Here is a 16,164-nt window from a genome sequence, read left to right as displayed (position 1 = left end):
AAGCATAGTGAACACGGAGGTCAGCTGCAAACATTTATGTTGTGCAACATCGTGTTCCTCTCATTCCAGCCCCATTCCTTTCCAATAAGAGCACATTTAGCACAAAGCAATCCACCTAAAGACTCCATAAATCCAAAAAAGGGAGTCACTGATCGAGGAATTCTCAGATTTCTGCCAAGGCACCCTCCCTTGGACTGGAGGTCAGCCTGGTACAGTAATCAGAGCCAAACTGTGGACTGGACTCAAGGAATTAAGTTCAGCACTTCAAATCTTGACTTTTAATGGGCACTTTTTCTTTTCAGCAATGAAGAGAAAACAAAGTGCAAATGGCTGGTAACAGCCCAAAGTAAACCAGGAGAAAAAGTAAAAGAATAAAGCTTGGATACAAATCTTACAATATCTAAGAAGCGTCTTTCCAAACAATGTGAAAAAAATAAAGCAACCTTTTTAAAACTTGGTTTGAGATTATGCAGTTGTGAGTGAACAATAAGAAAACAAAGGCCACAATACAAGATAGTTCCTCTCTTTAGCAAAGAAAAAAAAAAAATCAGTCTTTGTTAGCTTACAGCAAAAAGGCCCCTCAGGCATTTAAGCACAGCATAAGCTTTTCTTTGCCCCCGTGACCTCAAGAAATATGTTAATTCAAGAAATATGTTAATAAAATCTTTTACCTCCCTGGAGTGGAACCAGAATAAATATTTACTTAACACATCTTGAGTTCTAAGTCTGGACCACCTTATTCCATTATATAAATTGGTTTTAATTTGTAACCAAGAAATTAGGACTATGACATCTTGTGATGTTTCTCCTACTTTTAAGATATATTAAGAATTAAAAAAGAAAGAAAAATTTGAATACTAATTCTATATTATGCCCCAGCACACCAAACTGCACTTGTGAATTTTAGAACGGTATTATTCACAATTGAGAGTAAAAGCTGTTGATATGCTTTCTAATACTAGACATCTGGAGTAACAGTGCTTTTTCCAAGCACATTCCAAGGTTAATAGGAAACATCTAGACTTGCTTTTATTAGCTGGTTTGAATAATTTTAAGTATGCTATGCCGAGTTTCACCTTCAAATAACTATATGAAGTTAAATTTCCAGTCCCCAAGAATGCTATTTTTTCTTTCCTTCTGTCCAAAAATTACTGTGCTATCCATTAAAATCTCATGAAAATTTTCCCCCAACAACATGAAAGAATAATTATTCAAAAATACGATTTCTTTTGTTAAAGCCTTCAGTTAAGGGCTGATAATTATTTATTTAGACGTAGGACTTTGGATTTTTCTTGGTCTGGGTGGATGAGATAGCTGGTTGCTTTGAAGAGTCTGAAGATATTTCAAAGCATTCCTCTTGTTGACATGTGCAAGACAGAGCTTTCCAGAAAGTCTGCATTTTCTCCCGAAGTGCTCATTCCAAAAGAAATTATTCACTCTTTCCATCAATGTACCCTCTTCTACTGGTAACTGCAAACCCTTCAGTATTCAGCTAAAGTTATTTCACAGTTCAGTGCTTGTCTCGCACTGTCCTGGTCATTTAAAAACCGGTATCTCTTCAATAGCAAATAGCATCATAACAGATCACTAAATTTGGAGGGAAAGTGGTTTCTATTGCAGAAGAATGTAATTAAAATTGGTGTAAATCACAGGGTACAGAATTCTTATCTGGTAAGAATTCTGACTTTTTTTTTAAAGAAGAAAAAATATCTCCAGATCTGTATCAACATGCTATTTAAATGCTCAGGACAAAAAGAGGCCACTAAGAGGCTTCCAAGAAAACTGCCAGAAAACTGAAAGTACAAGAGGAATAGAATGGATATGCTTAGAATGGATGTGCCCCTGCACATCACCTGGGTTTTCAACCCCTCTGGGTGGAGCCAAGTCTGATTAAGTAGAGGGCTTCTCTCTGATGAGGGATTCGGTCAGGCAGGACCATGTGATGCAGAGAAGACTGAAGGGCAACCCAAACAGATGTGTTTCAGGGCTAGTTGTCACCAAAGAAACAGAGGCTTCAAGAGTTGTGAAAATATCTGCAAAAAGAATGCCAAACTAGAGGCTTAAGTTCCCTAGAAAAAGAATCATCGGTAGTTTAATATGAAAAAGGTAGCAGTGGAAGCTCAGGCCTTCTTTCCAAATTCTGACTCTATTCTACAACAAGAGAAGACCTCAACCACATATTTTTCCCCTCAGTCTTTCTTCCATTATAAACCAAACACCACAACTATACTTCTCCAAAAGAAGGGAACTATGAGCAATAAACAGGAGTAGTTGGAACCCACAGAGACAGAGCATGTAAATTTGGGAACCCACAGTTTTCTGTAGAAATGCATAATACAGCCCACTATAATGTTTTGTTAACTTTAGGCATGTTTTCTAGGTGCACTCTTTTAATCTTCACAATGTTACCGCATATATAAACCAATATATATATAAAGCGCCGGCAACAGGATCGGGCACGTAAGCAGATCTGTGTTAGCTTCCATTATCATCATCGTCACCATTTTACAGATGAGAATACTGAGGGAGAATAGTCAGGGAACCTGCCCAAGGTCTCCAGTGTTCATGTGTTGCTACAGTTGTGGAGGAAAGACCAGTCTTAGAGTAACAACTTTGACTTGGCTACATTGAGACTTTGGATCTAATTAAACCCAAGCAAAGTAGGAATCAGTTTTTTTCTTTTTTCAATGTTCCCTGGAAGGAAATGTCCAGCACAATATAAATATGTAGCATCATTGCAGCTAATAACAGAACGCATTTGCTGAGAAACCAAGTTGTTTCATGACTCCCAAATGAACTCTCAAACAGTTTCTTCTTAGATGGCTACCAATGGAAAATCTAATTCAGTATAGAATTCTTGACTGCCTACACTGGCACAATCAATTCATTCTTTCATCAAATGCATTTGAAATCCTGTTCACTATAACTTTGCTTTTTAAAATGTTAACTCAATTTAAAAACAAAGTAATTAGTTAAAAAATATTTTATCAATGATCTGCAGACACACAAACCATATACTGCATAAAAATATGAAGTATTTTTCTTCCTTTCAATTGAGAAGAAAATAAACACTTATCAGACAAGAGAGACAGGTTAAATTCAGAAAGAAAAATAAATGTTACCAGACTCCACTTGGAAACCTTTAATTAATGTATTAGAAATCCAGACAGTTCTAAAGATGGACAAATGGAAAGATGGAGATGGGGCAACAGCTAATTATTAACATCCTAAAGGTATCAAATAGCAAATAATTAGATATGCTGTATTTGATCCTCATATTGCAGGTAGAGTATTGAATCACAGTCAAAGATGTGGTGACCCTCGGACTTCATCTACACAACATAATAGCTGATCAATTTAGTAAAAATTCACAATGATTATCAGATGAATTGTTTCTATGATGCAAAGAACAAATTTAATTGTATTTCTGATTGAATTGATTGTGCCAGTGTAGACAGGCAAGCCTCATATAATAAAGTTCAAAAAGTGGTTCTCATTTTTTTTTAAAAAAAAGGAAAAATAGGCTTAATAAAGATTAAATGAAAAGATATGGAGACTTGTCTCCCAGACTTTGATAACAAGATCAGAACAATTTATGATTCTATTATCAAGAAGTGAGAAAAATATGCAAGGCCAGGGCATTTCATGATACATAATTAGACTCAAGACTCCACAGGGCAGTAAGAAATGGAGACTCAGTTCTGGGCCACAGCATCCAGGTTTTGGAAAAGCTAAATCTAAATAATAAAGGACTAAAATTGTGAAGATAAGGGCTCAGAGATATGGACAGAATTTCTGATCCTATATTAACTAAATTGGCTAGGTATATAATCTAAATTATCTGGTCAATTAATAAAGAAATATTTACTAAGTATTTTCTGCAGGCATTGAATATTTCGTAGGCAGTTTTTAATCCTATACAATTAGCATCTTATGAAAGAGTAAGTCCCATTAGTTTGGGCTGGAAATACCAAAGTAGCAAAGAAAATAATTTTTTTTTTTTTTCCCAAAAAGATTTTTTCTTTTTTTTTTTTTTTCGCTCTGTCGCCCAGGCTGGAGTGCAGTGGCCAGATCTTAGCTCACTGCAAGCTCCGCCTCCCAGGTTTAGGCCATTCTCCTGCCTCAGCCTCCCAAGTAGCTGGGACTACAGGCGCCCGCCACCCTGCCTGGCTAGTTTTTTGTATTTTTTAGTAGAGACGGGGTTTCACTGTGTTAGCCAGGATAGTCTCAATCTCCTGACCTCGTGATCCGCAAATCCTGGGAAGTCTATTCAGGAAAGGAGTGGGCTAGTTAATATGATGTATCTATTCAAATTCTAATTCTGTTAACACCACAACTGGAATTCCGATATTGCATGCTTTTAAACAGTGGGTACATTCCCTGAACAGCATTCATTCTTTAAGCTAATATTAACTGAGTTCCTCCAATGCAGAAGGCACTAGGTTAAGTGTTCAGCCATGTGCTGCCTAACCCACAGGACACACTGATCTACTGACACTCAACAACATCTGTCAAATGAGCACAAGAACAGACTTTGACATCATGGTCCCAATGAGCCTTTTGGGTGGCTTTCACTAGGATGACTGAGTGGGAGGCATGAAACAGTACTTCGTGGAGGAAACAGTTAATATCAAACCCTTACTTGGGTCATGTTTATAAGCACCTTAGTCAACAAGTTTTATCCATATAAATACTGACTAGCTTTCCCTTGATGCTCTGAAAGCTGGCTGGCAAAGCAGTATCTTCTCCTAATTTCTACTCTTTCCTATCCAAGAATAAGTTCTATATCAGACACCAACTTTATCCAATAAAAGTGTCCTCAAAATGCCTGGACCCATTTTAAACAAAACAACTTTTGTAGATTTCTCCTTGTTCAGCCACTGGACTGTAGTACTTTTCCCTGCTGGAATTGTATCAAACTCAATTCAGCAGGAAGGCTGTTACCTGCCCCAGTAATCAAAGGACATGGTGTGTGATGGTGATCTGAGTAAGAGCTGGGATGGAGGAGAGAAGAGATGGAGCTGGCAGCCACAGCAAAACTTCTGTGCACATTATGACTCTCCCTGTTCTTTTAATTACCTATTGGTGAGTCTTTGGCTCGGCATTTTTATTGGCAACAACTACTTGGCGATTACCCCTTCCTTTACAATCAATGGCTCTGGTTCCCAAATTTCAGTGAAAAGGGGCAAACAGACCTTCCTTTCATGCCACGTTCTCTCTTTACTCCTTCTCCTTCTTGAATATGTTATATTTGTATTTTGCTCCATGAAAATGAGGAACATTGAACCAAGCAGTCTAAAATCAGAGATTTTAAAATATCTTCAGCTAGATTATCATAACACTTTCAAGGCAAAAAGCTTACATTAGGAACCATTCTAAGGTAGTCATGGGCAACAATTTTACTTTAAAAGATTTCATTACCCTGTGAAACCAGGGCAGATTTGCTCTACTGTCATGACTGCCTCAGTCCGATTACTGAGATTACTGTGCTGCCCGCTGGAAAAGCACCATTAATACTCTCATGCATAATGGCGCCCCACAGCCAATATTCTGGATAAGATGTGTGGCACTACTCTAAAGTGAGATTCCTCTTTCAGCAGACCATACCAACCTAGCTTTCTGGACTCTCAGGACCTCCTCTGCCTAAAGGAGTGCAAAAGAAAGGAACACAGAATTTAGAAGTTGTTTTTGTAGTGTGCTTAGATCTCACTTAACTCTTCCCCCTTACTTCCCAAACATTTGAGCCTTCTAAAATGTTCAGTGAGAGGCTCTTTTCAGTAGGAAATTGTTCATCAGTGTATGTTCATTTCATTTCCTGGACTGCCTTATAACTGAGCTATCACAGCAGTACAGTGTCCGGCCATAACTCATTGTAGACACCAAAGTGGGCCACCTGGTCCTGCCCAGAAATAGCAGATTGTCATGTATCCATGACCACTGACTCATTCATTTATTCCACAGACAGTTGTTGATCACTGAGGATGTGCCAGATCCTAGTTAGGTATGGGAGCACAGATCAGACTGGTTCATGGTGTAGGATCTATTCCAAGGTCTCATTAGGAAATGTCAGTGAAAGAGTTTCCTTTCACTTTGTAGAAAGAGAACACCAATTTCTCTATGATTTCGTTACTGAGAGTTCTCTCTCAGTAATGAAACGTCTCTACATCTGAATTCACCATCCCACTGATAGAGGAAATGGAAAAAAAAGAGGCATCACAGTCTCAACTGCTACCAAAAAGGGAAAGATGTTGCTCAGTTACTAAGTGGTCAATATTCTTGTATCAAGTATACACACTTGGAGAGTAGAAAAACATGCAGAAATAAGCCAGCTGCAAGAAGAAAGTTAAACGTGTGATAAGTATACAGAGGAACATAAGAAGATTCCTGCTGGATGTACTATGGTGAGTTTCAGAGAGGAGTTGTCATTCTAATTCAGTTTTGAAGGATGGCTTTATTTTGTCAGGAGGTGCATTCCTTCTAGAAACAAGTTAAGCAAAGGCACAGAAGGAAGGAATCCTGGGGCAGGTTTAGAATAAGTGGCCTGGTCCCTCTAATAAAATATAATCCACTATAGCTAGAAATAAATGATTAATTAATATAGTTCCTAGCATATCTATCAAGCCACAGAAATAAAACTTAGGAAGTTCTAAACATAGCAGGTAAAAAAAAAAAATTACTTAAAGGTATGAAGTGGAGAAGGCATAAAGAATTCAAGGAGCAATGCTTACCTACGTCACTTTTACTGAGAGATTTACAGACAAGTACCACCTCATCAGAAGGGGTTAAAAGAGCTAGTCACATCATTTCATGTTGAAAATCTTGCAGCTGATGTATTCTAAGGTAACCATTCTGTGCTGTTAATGAGATTGCAGGAAAAAAAAGTCCCTCTTGGACTTGGCTTTCCTCGATTTTCATGTATCATGTGATGAGATTCCCTTTGGTTGATCACCAGACCACTGACTACATTAGTAACAGCATGTAGGCCTCAAATTGTAAACAATTTTTATTGTGATGACATAAGTGTTGGCTTACATTTTGAATAAGTATGGTTAATCGAGAAGAAATGGAAAGAGAAAAGCAGCTGGGTACATGGGGGTACAACTGATTAGCACATGCCAGCACCCAGTCAGTCTCACAGGAGGGAAGCATGATCCTTCTATCGGGGAGCTTGCAAGTCAGCAACATCCTCTCTGCCAAGCAGACACTGCTGAACTTGCTGGGATTTGCCAATGAAAGTGCTGCCACTTTCTCAAGAAAAAGAAGATAAGCATGCTCCCTTTTCCCTTCCCAGTTCCTTCTAGCTAGAGACCTTTCTTCTCTCCACCACTCCACTCCAGCCTAAGGCGAGTGAGAGGGAGCAATAAAGTAAGCTGTACCTTTAACCAGAAAGTGTAAGTGAGTGAGTGTGTGTGTTCTTTCCTGTTAAGCACAATCAAAAGGCAAAGAACCTGAGACAGGTTGGTAACCTGAGTGAGAGCCCTGGGCCATCTCTAAGATGCCTGCTCAGTGGCTTCTTATTGCTTAGCACATCAAGTCTTTGACTTCTAGGTCTAGTTTTTGAGGTCTGTCCTTGACAGCACAGAGGTCCTAAACAGGGAGGAAGATCTTCCCTATAACAGTAAAAAGGTATTATCCCCTCTTGCAAGCCTAACTCTCTAATGCACTCCTTTTATCTGGAATACTCCTCACTCTCATCTAAATCTACCCAAATATTCTTAATTCTTCACTCACTCAATATAAGGACTGGTCCTAAGTCCTAGAAACAAAAAGCTTAATAAAGCATAGTACTTACTCTCAAGGAGCAAATAGTCACTTCTAGGTTTCAAATTTTGTGCCAACTCCAATCAATTGTTAATGGCATCCTAGAACACCGTATTGAGGATTTTGAAATCATACTCAAGCTGAATAATAATGAGTGTCAAGGTTGATTAGCAATGTCTCCCACAGGTATAAAAGTTAGTGATGGAGATAGCCATATATTTGCTATTTCTGGCTCCAGCTTAATTTCTACCTTCTTAATAAAAGTTAATTTTAACTTTTAACTCCAGCTTAATTTCTACCTTCTTAATATAAGTTTTCCACTATCCCCAATCCCCAGTCCTCACTAACATCACTCATACCATTTAGCACTAGATTATATTGTTTTACATTGTTAAGTATGCTGCACCTCACAGAATCACAGAAACAGATTCTACGGAAATAAGTGAAGGCTAGAAAGTTCCAATACTGGGAGTAAAGCTCCTCTTGGGTCCAGGCTGCAGGAAAGGCTGCAGAAAAAGCTGGTGTGAGCTTTAAATACCACAGCTGGATCCAACCCAGAGAGATGGCATCGCACCACATTGCCAGAGTGTGGCTCTGGAAGCTGGGAAAGGTTAGCCATTGCAAGCCACGTAATTTTGGCAAGTGCCACACCTTATGGTTTCACTGCATTTTGTTTTATCCCGTTAATAATGGAAAATAAGTTTCTGTGTAAACTAAAATTGCATTCACTTCGGCTTCCTACCTCTTTCAAAATAGAGGTTAAAGATACAAATTACTTCTAGTTCACAAAAACTAAACATAATTAAATCATTAAGAATGAATGTTAAAAATCCAACTTAATAGATGTCAATATGCATAGACCAAATATTTATTGAGCTTCTACCATATATTTAATACTTTACCAAGCACAATATGAAGTTTATAAACCCTCTGGGAGGCTATAATTTAGTTGAGCAAGGAAAGAAATGCATATGATCCAACTAACAAATAATGCCATCCTGGTTAATACCATGATATTACTACTAATAACTGAATTGATATTTAGAATTTAGCTGAAAGCCATGTTAATAAGTCCCAAACCATTAGGGCTGTTAATACTTTTGCACTAATGGATCAATTTCAGGATCACTGCTATTTTTTACACCACTGAGATGAACTATTCTTGAAGCTCTTCCTAGGTACAAAATATGTTCTAGAAATATTCATTTCAAATACATATACACCCAATAAATATTTTTAGCAATCATAATTCCTACAGATGTGGACTAAGAATTTATGATTAAGCTGCTACCCAGTACAAAGTAGAGGAGTCCTTTAAAATTGATATATTGTAATATATCTTTATCAACCAAGATGACACAATCCAAGTACATTCAATACATTTTCCTCTGGTATATTCAAATTGGATTTGCTGGTAAGATTTCCTTATCCCTAGTTTTTTCTTGTATAACACAGGAATTATACAGATAATTCAGGCAAATCCTTCCCACTCCTACATCACTCCAGCAACATTTTGAATTACCAAGATGAATCAGACAAAATCAATTTTTTGAGCATAATTATTCAGATAATTATTTCAACCCTCCATTTCACTTTGGCTATGAGGATATGGCCTTAAAAGACTTTCCATCCAGGAACAGCACTAATTTTTTAAAAATGTAGGGCCAAGGAAGTTACACTAAGGATCCCTACTCAGCCCAGTGTATCTGAATGCCACATCAGGTCTTTAACTGACCAGGTAAATTAATACTTCAAAGTATAAAATTCATTAATAGCCAAGTATAAATTTGGGTATTGCTCATTTGGTTTAGCAGAGTATTCATATTTTAGAATTATATTTTCCTGTTTTAGAAGTATTCATCTCAGGACTTAAAAAGTGAATTTCTTCAGTGTATTTATGATGATCTGATTTACATCTTTTAAGAACTGTATCAGGTTAAAATGGAATGATACTCAGAACAGCTGTTTATTCTAAGATTGCTGCTCAAATACCTTTTCCTACCTGAATTATCTCTATAGCTCAAGAGGAAGCTGGACTGGGCTTAACCCAAATAGACTATCCCTACTGTCCTAATTCCTCAAACGATTCCCAATTCTCCCCCTCACTGTTCACTGGAAACTGTGGTGAAAAAGACAGTACCAAATAAAATTACTCTCTTAGGTACTCCTCAGCATCTCCACCATCAAGAGTCACTGAGCAATTGGTATATTTACATTCTAAGCCCAATGGCACAAGCTATGAATAGGACCACATCCCTCCCCAATCTTTGTCTTTTTCTTTACACAAGGAAACCTTATGTTAATGGAGAGATTATTGAAAGAGTCTTCTTGTAAGCCCATGAATGCCACTTCACAAACTGTACAGAAAGCAGAGCTCTATGAATGGTACAATGGAGTCAACTCATCTGTTTTAAAAGCTCAGCATCAGTCTTAAAGAGAACTTATATTGTTCTAATGTCTAGGTCTCTGTTAAAACATAATGAGCCCATGCTTATGTCACTGTGAGTCCATGGTACACACACACTGAGAGGCAAGTTTACTGTGTAGAAAACTTCTGGTTTTCATGTTGAAAACCAGGACTTAACCTTGACATTGGATTAAATAATTTTTTTTCAAACTAGTCAATAGAATCATCTACTCATTCTGAATTGTTTTCTTCTCATTAACTTATCCAAAGCAAGTACCTTTAAAATAGAATACCTAAATAAATAGTAAGAACTCATGTAAAATACAATCATAGCAATTTAAATTTAGAAAAAGCCAAATGTAAATTAAAGAAGTGCTGAAGACTTAATATCCTACTAATTTAAAAAAAAAAAAAAAGTGAGGGTGGGAGAGGCATGGGAGAGGCATATTTACTAGAAAACAAAAAGTTGGAGAATGACTTATAGAAAAAAATGTTCCGTTCAACTAAGATACAGCAAACTATACTCAAAATTGACACTTTTAACAGTACTCTTGAGTTGCACAACCCCAGGTGCCACCATGTACAACTTTATATAAATAGCATTCCCTGCAGTGGTGCTCAAGGAGGCCCATACACAGAACACAATGTGATTGGTGCCTCCTAGAGCTGCACGATTTATATATATATATATATAAATTATATGATACAGAAGGCACTCGAGAATCCTTAAGTGTCTCCACGGCACTCGAGAATCCTTAAGTGTCTCCACGTTATTGTAAAACATTATCATTTTAGGTATGTAACAAGTCTAGATATTGAATCACTGTGTTATGAATTCTGGAATCTATTAGATAATTTCTTATGCTAAAATGAGCTGATTATAAATTTGTATTTGAAATAAGCTCTTTACTAAATAGGTTAAATATACTGAAATTAGATCTTCTTTAGCATTTTAAATTATGTAACTGGAAATGCAAGTTTAACAGGAAAGCCATGCTTATGTATTTTCTAGAGGTGTAAGGAGTTAAATCTACTGCTTCACTGGAAGCAGTTTCTATTGTATGTGGGCTAAGTCTTCACTCTAAGTAAGCCAGTTAGAGGTCCACAAAGTAATTCCAGTTTTAATAAAGGAAAGAAAACTAACTTGATTTTGCCAAAAGGGAGAAAGAGGAGATACAAGACACCTCTAATATCACTTCTTAAAAAAAAAAAAGTGAAACTTTTTTTTTTCACATTAATATGTGCAAAGACTTTTAAGATCTAGACTTTCTGGAAAAAGAGAATTGCTAGAAAGTTACTTGGAATCACCCACAGACAATAACTGTCAGTGGTTTCATTTCAGGCAATGGGCTTGTGCCAAAAGGGACTGACATCTTGATGAAAGGATCACCAAAAAGTTGTAAGAATTTTTTCATGAGTAAAAATCCTTCCCGGAGCAACAAATTGTGATTTTCCATTCTGCCACCATACATAAACGATAACTGCAAAAAAATTAACATGTAATAATAATTTCCATTTGCTTTTCTGCATTCAAATGGTTCCAACTTCCACTCTCAGCTTTGGCAGGCATGCTTACCTTCTACAAAGCTCATTCTACTTACTACTACAGAACCATGATATCTTAGTCTTTGAGCTTGACCTATAGAGTTAGTTTTGGCAGGGTCAGTAGTCATATTTATGTTTAAACTGGTCACCTGACATATTGCAACATACATGAACCTTTGTGATCTATTTATGCTCACAGAAAGTAGGTAAGGTTCTGAGATAAAGAGCTTGGAGGCAAGGTGATGTGGCCAGTCACAGTAAAAAAATAAGTAAACACAAATACTTTATAGCAGTTGATTTTATTACCATCCTATTATTCTATGACAACAGCTAATTAAGAATTCAATATGAATTTAGGAACCATTTGCACAAAATCCATTGATTAGCTTAATTTTATGTTCACTTCTTTTGTCTTTCTACCTTAAGTTCCTTAATTTGATCATTTTCAAAATAAGGTCCATGTGGTGCTTCGATACCCACTTGTTGAAATGGCAAGTGAGGCATACACAAAAAGTAAAACACTTGTTAATAAAAATCAAACTGAATTCATTTCACTGCCTGATTCACTTTCCTCCTTGGAAGCTTATACTTGGGTTGTTCTCAAAGAAAACATCAAAGATATCAGATTAAATTTTGATTCATTAAATTCCACCCTCATTTCAAAGAAAAAAAAACTAAAACTAAATTTGGATATCACACATTCTAAGTGACAAAGAGGTGTTTTAAAGAGTATAAACATCTGCAGTAGGACACGCTGTACTTCACTAAAAAGTTTTATGACATTTCTATTATTTTTTTTTAGTTCATCTTATTTCCAAAGAGGAAATTTTTCATAGATGATTAATACACTTATTCAGCTGCTTTTAACGTGTATTCCTTCTGTTTCTTTAATCAGTAATCAAACATTAAACTGCATTCTCTGTGGATCATAAGCTTTGTCAGAAATAGTTATACTTTTATTTAGAGGTTAACATGCTTGACTTCTAAAATTGAGTACATGTCTCTCATAAATGAAGTTATAAATCAAGAAAAATAACAGTATATTTAAATAGATGGGGTACATAAATATAAAAATTCATCCTTTTCATCTATGTTGCTTTAAAGGATAGCATATACAGTAGCTGTTTGATCAGGGGGACAGACTCCTCAGTTTTGGATAAGTTCGGGCTAGCTCTAAGACCCAAGGCTTTGTTTGAGCCCTACTGCTGTCACCACCTCCTTGCATGTCACAACACATCACTCTTCTTAAAGAACCGAATAGTTTCTGTTGTTCAAATTAAATAAATCCTCACTTCTGAAAGAGGAATTTTAGTTTTCTATTCAAAAAAACTGCAAGTCAAAAGAACTAATTTGCCACATTCAATTCACATAAATTGCTGTACTGCAACGCTCCCAGGAGCTGGAGACAGAACCTTTTAAAGGTCAGATGGGGTGTAGAACAATGAAGGGTTGAGGCAGATGAAGATGGGTGGTTGATATTTATATGTAATAGATTGGTAAGAAGTATTAAGAATCTCCTCTGATGACCAAGTCTTACCATTTTGAGAATCTTAGTCTTGGGCTTCTATTCTCCCTCTCTTCAGTCCAGGGAGACCAACCTGCAAAATATGTTTAAATACAGTAGACACATCGCCTCACCACAGGTCAGCAAACCAAAAATGCCTCTTTAGAGGCTACAGACGAATAACCATTTTCTGTGGTTAAGTTATATGCAAATTATTGTTAACTACTGGGATTTCTAAAAGAGCTTTCCAAGTGGCCTATAGGCTTAACTAGGGGACAAAGGAATCCCTGGTACTTGGCTTTGCAGAGTCCTGGGCTATTCTTAGTGTTTGGTTCATCTTTAAATTGCATGAGTTCAAAAGGTTTAGCAACTTAAAAGTAGAACCAAGTGATAAAAATAGATTGTTTTCTGACTGCTCTTTGTTCCCAGACATACTACTGGCAGTATATTTGCAATCAAGACGACAGAATAGGAATCAGCCTTCCACCGTGTAGTGTAATGCCTCAGAGTGGATATTTTTGGAAATGGCACTGCATTACATAACCTTCCGTGTTTAAAAAAAAAAAAAACCCTACACGGCGGGGGGGTGGGGGGAGTCAGGAATATACACCATTTGTCCTTCTCCCTAAACCAAATAAACATTAATGTACATACTGCTGCAGTGATTTACCCTCAACCTTTATGTTATCAGAAGGCAGCTCTTTTGTTAACACAGTTATGACAAAAATTAAGATGAATGGAGAAACTAAAAGTTCTCAAAAAGGGTATCATTCGCTCTTAGAGTTTTCCTATAACGTTATTATAGATACACATAAATGCAAATCAGATTATTACCATCACCAAGAAGAAAACAGTCATTTATTTTTAAGGCCCTCCCCCCCAAAGTTCAACTGCTTTATAAGAAAATGCAGAAAAAAGTGCTGCAAGATCGAATGCCTAAGAAGACCCTCGGAAGCAGCAGCATTGAAAGAGGAATCAAGTGTAAGGACGGAGGGGCACAAATTCATTTTATAAAAGGGTTGGAAAAGCTTGCATGCACCAAAGTGCATTTAATGCAAAGAAACACAACAGTTTCTAACAATGCTTTAGGAGCAAGAGGAACAAAATTAACCATACCAACAAGCACAAAACCCCACCCCTTCCCAAAAGAATTCATTTATCCCTCTAAACTTGTACATTTCAGAAAAAAAACCCAAGTCAAATTCCAGCCTGAATGCAGCACGACCAAAATGCCAAAATTTCTCCAAGGTACACGCTTCAGGTCTTTAAAATTTAGAGGGAAGAAGCATGAACTCTGCAGGGTTGAAGGGTCCAGCTAAGAGCAACGGCAAGGAATCCACACAAAAGAGAAAGCAGCGCTCCCAGCCGGGGATAGGAATGGCATATACTTACAGACAAAAGCCCCGCTCCCTGTTCACTCTCTCCTCTCTACACCTGAAACACAAATGTGGTTGAAAAAGGGCAACATGCTAGAAAGACAGCTTGGGGGGGAGGGGGGATTGGGGGAGGGAGGGGGGAGGGGAAAGGGGTGGAGGAAGAGGAGGGAGGAGGGGGAAGGGAAACAAAACCCAAACCGGCTTCACTTCCAAGAAGTGCAGCCTTGGAAAAAAGAGGAGGAGATGATCTCCCTGCCTCGCGCTCTCTCTCCAAGAGTGTGTGTGTGTCTCTCTCTTTCTCTAACAGTCTCTCTCTCTCCCTTTCCCTCTCTCTCCCGCTAGTGTGCTAGTGAACAATGAGCTAATTCTGATGGAGCTGGCGCAGAGCCAGCGCCCCAGCCTTGCTGCCACTGTGCAGCCGCCTAGGAGCCAGACTGCTTACTCGGCAGGAATCGGCGGCTCGGGGCCCCGTCGGCGAGCGGCCAACAGGCGCGCGCGCGCCCCGACACCCTGCACCCGCGCCCCAGGCGCCCCGCTCGCCGCGCTGCCCCCACTGCGCCGCACAGCGCCCCAGGGAGACAAAGCGAACCCGCAGCTCTGCGCTCCGGCCCCGCCCAGGGAGCACGGCGCGCGCAAACCCCCGGCCTGCCTCCCCACCCCCGGCCAGCCTCTCCGCCTCGACGTGCGGTTGCTTTTCAGACAAATAAGGAGGCGGAGGAGGCGGTTTGGGGGCGCGCCAGGCGTGAAGGCGGCCAGGGTGCTGCACAGTCCGGCGGCCCGCCAGGGCCGTGGGGAGAGGCGGCGCGGCCCGTACTGTAATAATAAACCTGCAGCAGAGGGCATCTGAGGAAAAGAGGACGGCGACGGGCGGCAGCCGCCTTCCTTTTATGTGCCTGTCCTGAGCGAAGCAGAAAATGGTGCCCGCGGCGGCGCGGAGCCGCACGCACACACACAAAGAGCCCGTGCTGCATGCATTTGCACACGGCCCAGGTCGGACCCTGCCCCTGGGCAGGGTACGCGCGCCCCACTCCCTTCCGCGGGGAAGCCCGGGGCGGGGAGCGCCCCCGAAGGCCAGGCCCAGAGGTCCTGTGGCTGCGCGTGCACACACACACGTGCACACAGTCACACGCGCACAGCCAGCCAGAGCTGCGGCCTGGCATGATCGGCCCAAGACATACTCCCCTGTGGCTTCCTTCTCCTTCCCTACATGCTCCCCCACTGCCTGTCCCTCTGAAATTGTACTTTTTAAAATCGAGGATTGCTTTGAAAACTAAAGTGCTTTGCCATTTCTGATTTTTGTAAACTCGTCTTTCTTATTTAAAATCTGTATTTTCATAGTAATGTAATAGCTCAAATTTTGCAACAAACTCAAATAAACTGGTTCTGTTGCCAACAAAGCAAGATATCATTTTATGGTAACTGTCAGATGTTAAAGGAGAAGATTATTTCCTAATTAAATTGCCTTGCCAAGAAAAAGAGATATAAAGGATCATAGTGTTTTCTGAATTTGCTATCCACTTTTCCCCCAATCACTGAAGCAATGTTTTCCGTTGTAACAAAGAAAATAAGGC

The 16,164-nt window shown here is 39.0% G+C and overlaps 1 protein-coding gene across 8 annotated transcripts in view; it reads right to left on the bottom strand.

The window, feature by feature from the left end:
- Positions 1–15,673, bottom strand: part of NREP (neuronal regeneration related protein) — a 29,074-nt gene extending 13,401 nt beyond the window's left edge. Inside the window, exons 1-3 of one of the 8 annotated variants that reach the window (XM_033178943.1) lie at positions 15,408–15,673; positions 14,610–14,651; positions 13,251–13,311 (exon numbers count right to left, since the gene is read on the bottom strand). In XM_033178943.1, the coding sequence (XP_033034834.1) occupies positions 13,251–13,253 (3 nt within the window). In that variant the 5' untranslated portion in view covers positions 13,254–13,311; positions 14,610–14,651; positions 15,408–15,673. The other 7 variants (XM_033178940.1, XM_033178939.1, XM_033178942.1 and 4 more) reach the window with 7 other exon arrangements.
- Between the last annotated feature and the right edge of the window lie 491 nt (positions 15,674–16,164).

Source organism: Trachypithecus francoisi, unplaced genomic scaffold (assembly GCF_009764315.1).
Source record: "Trachypithecus francoisi isolate TF-2019V2 unplaced genomic scaffold, Tfra_2.0 Lachesis_group2, whole genome shotgun sequence".
NCBI lineage: Eukaryota > Metazoa > Chordata > Mammalia > Primates > Cercopithecidae > Trachypithecus > Trachypithecus francoisi.
The sequence above is the reverse complement of the archived record's forward strand: the minus strand, read 5'-3'. Positions and strand labels throughout refer to the sequence as shown.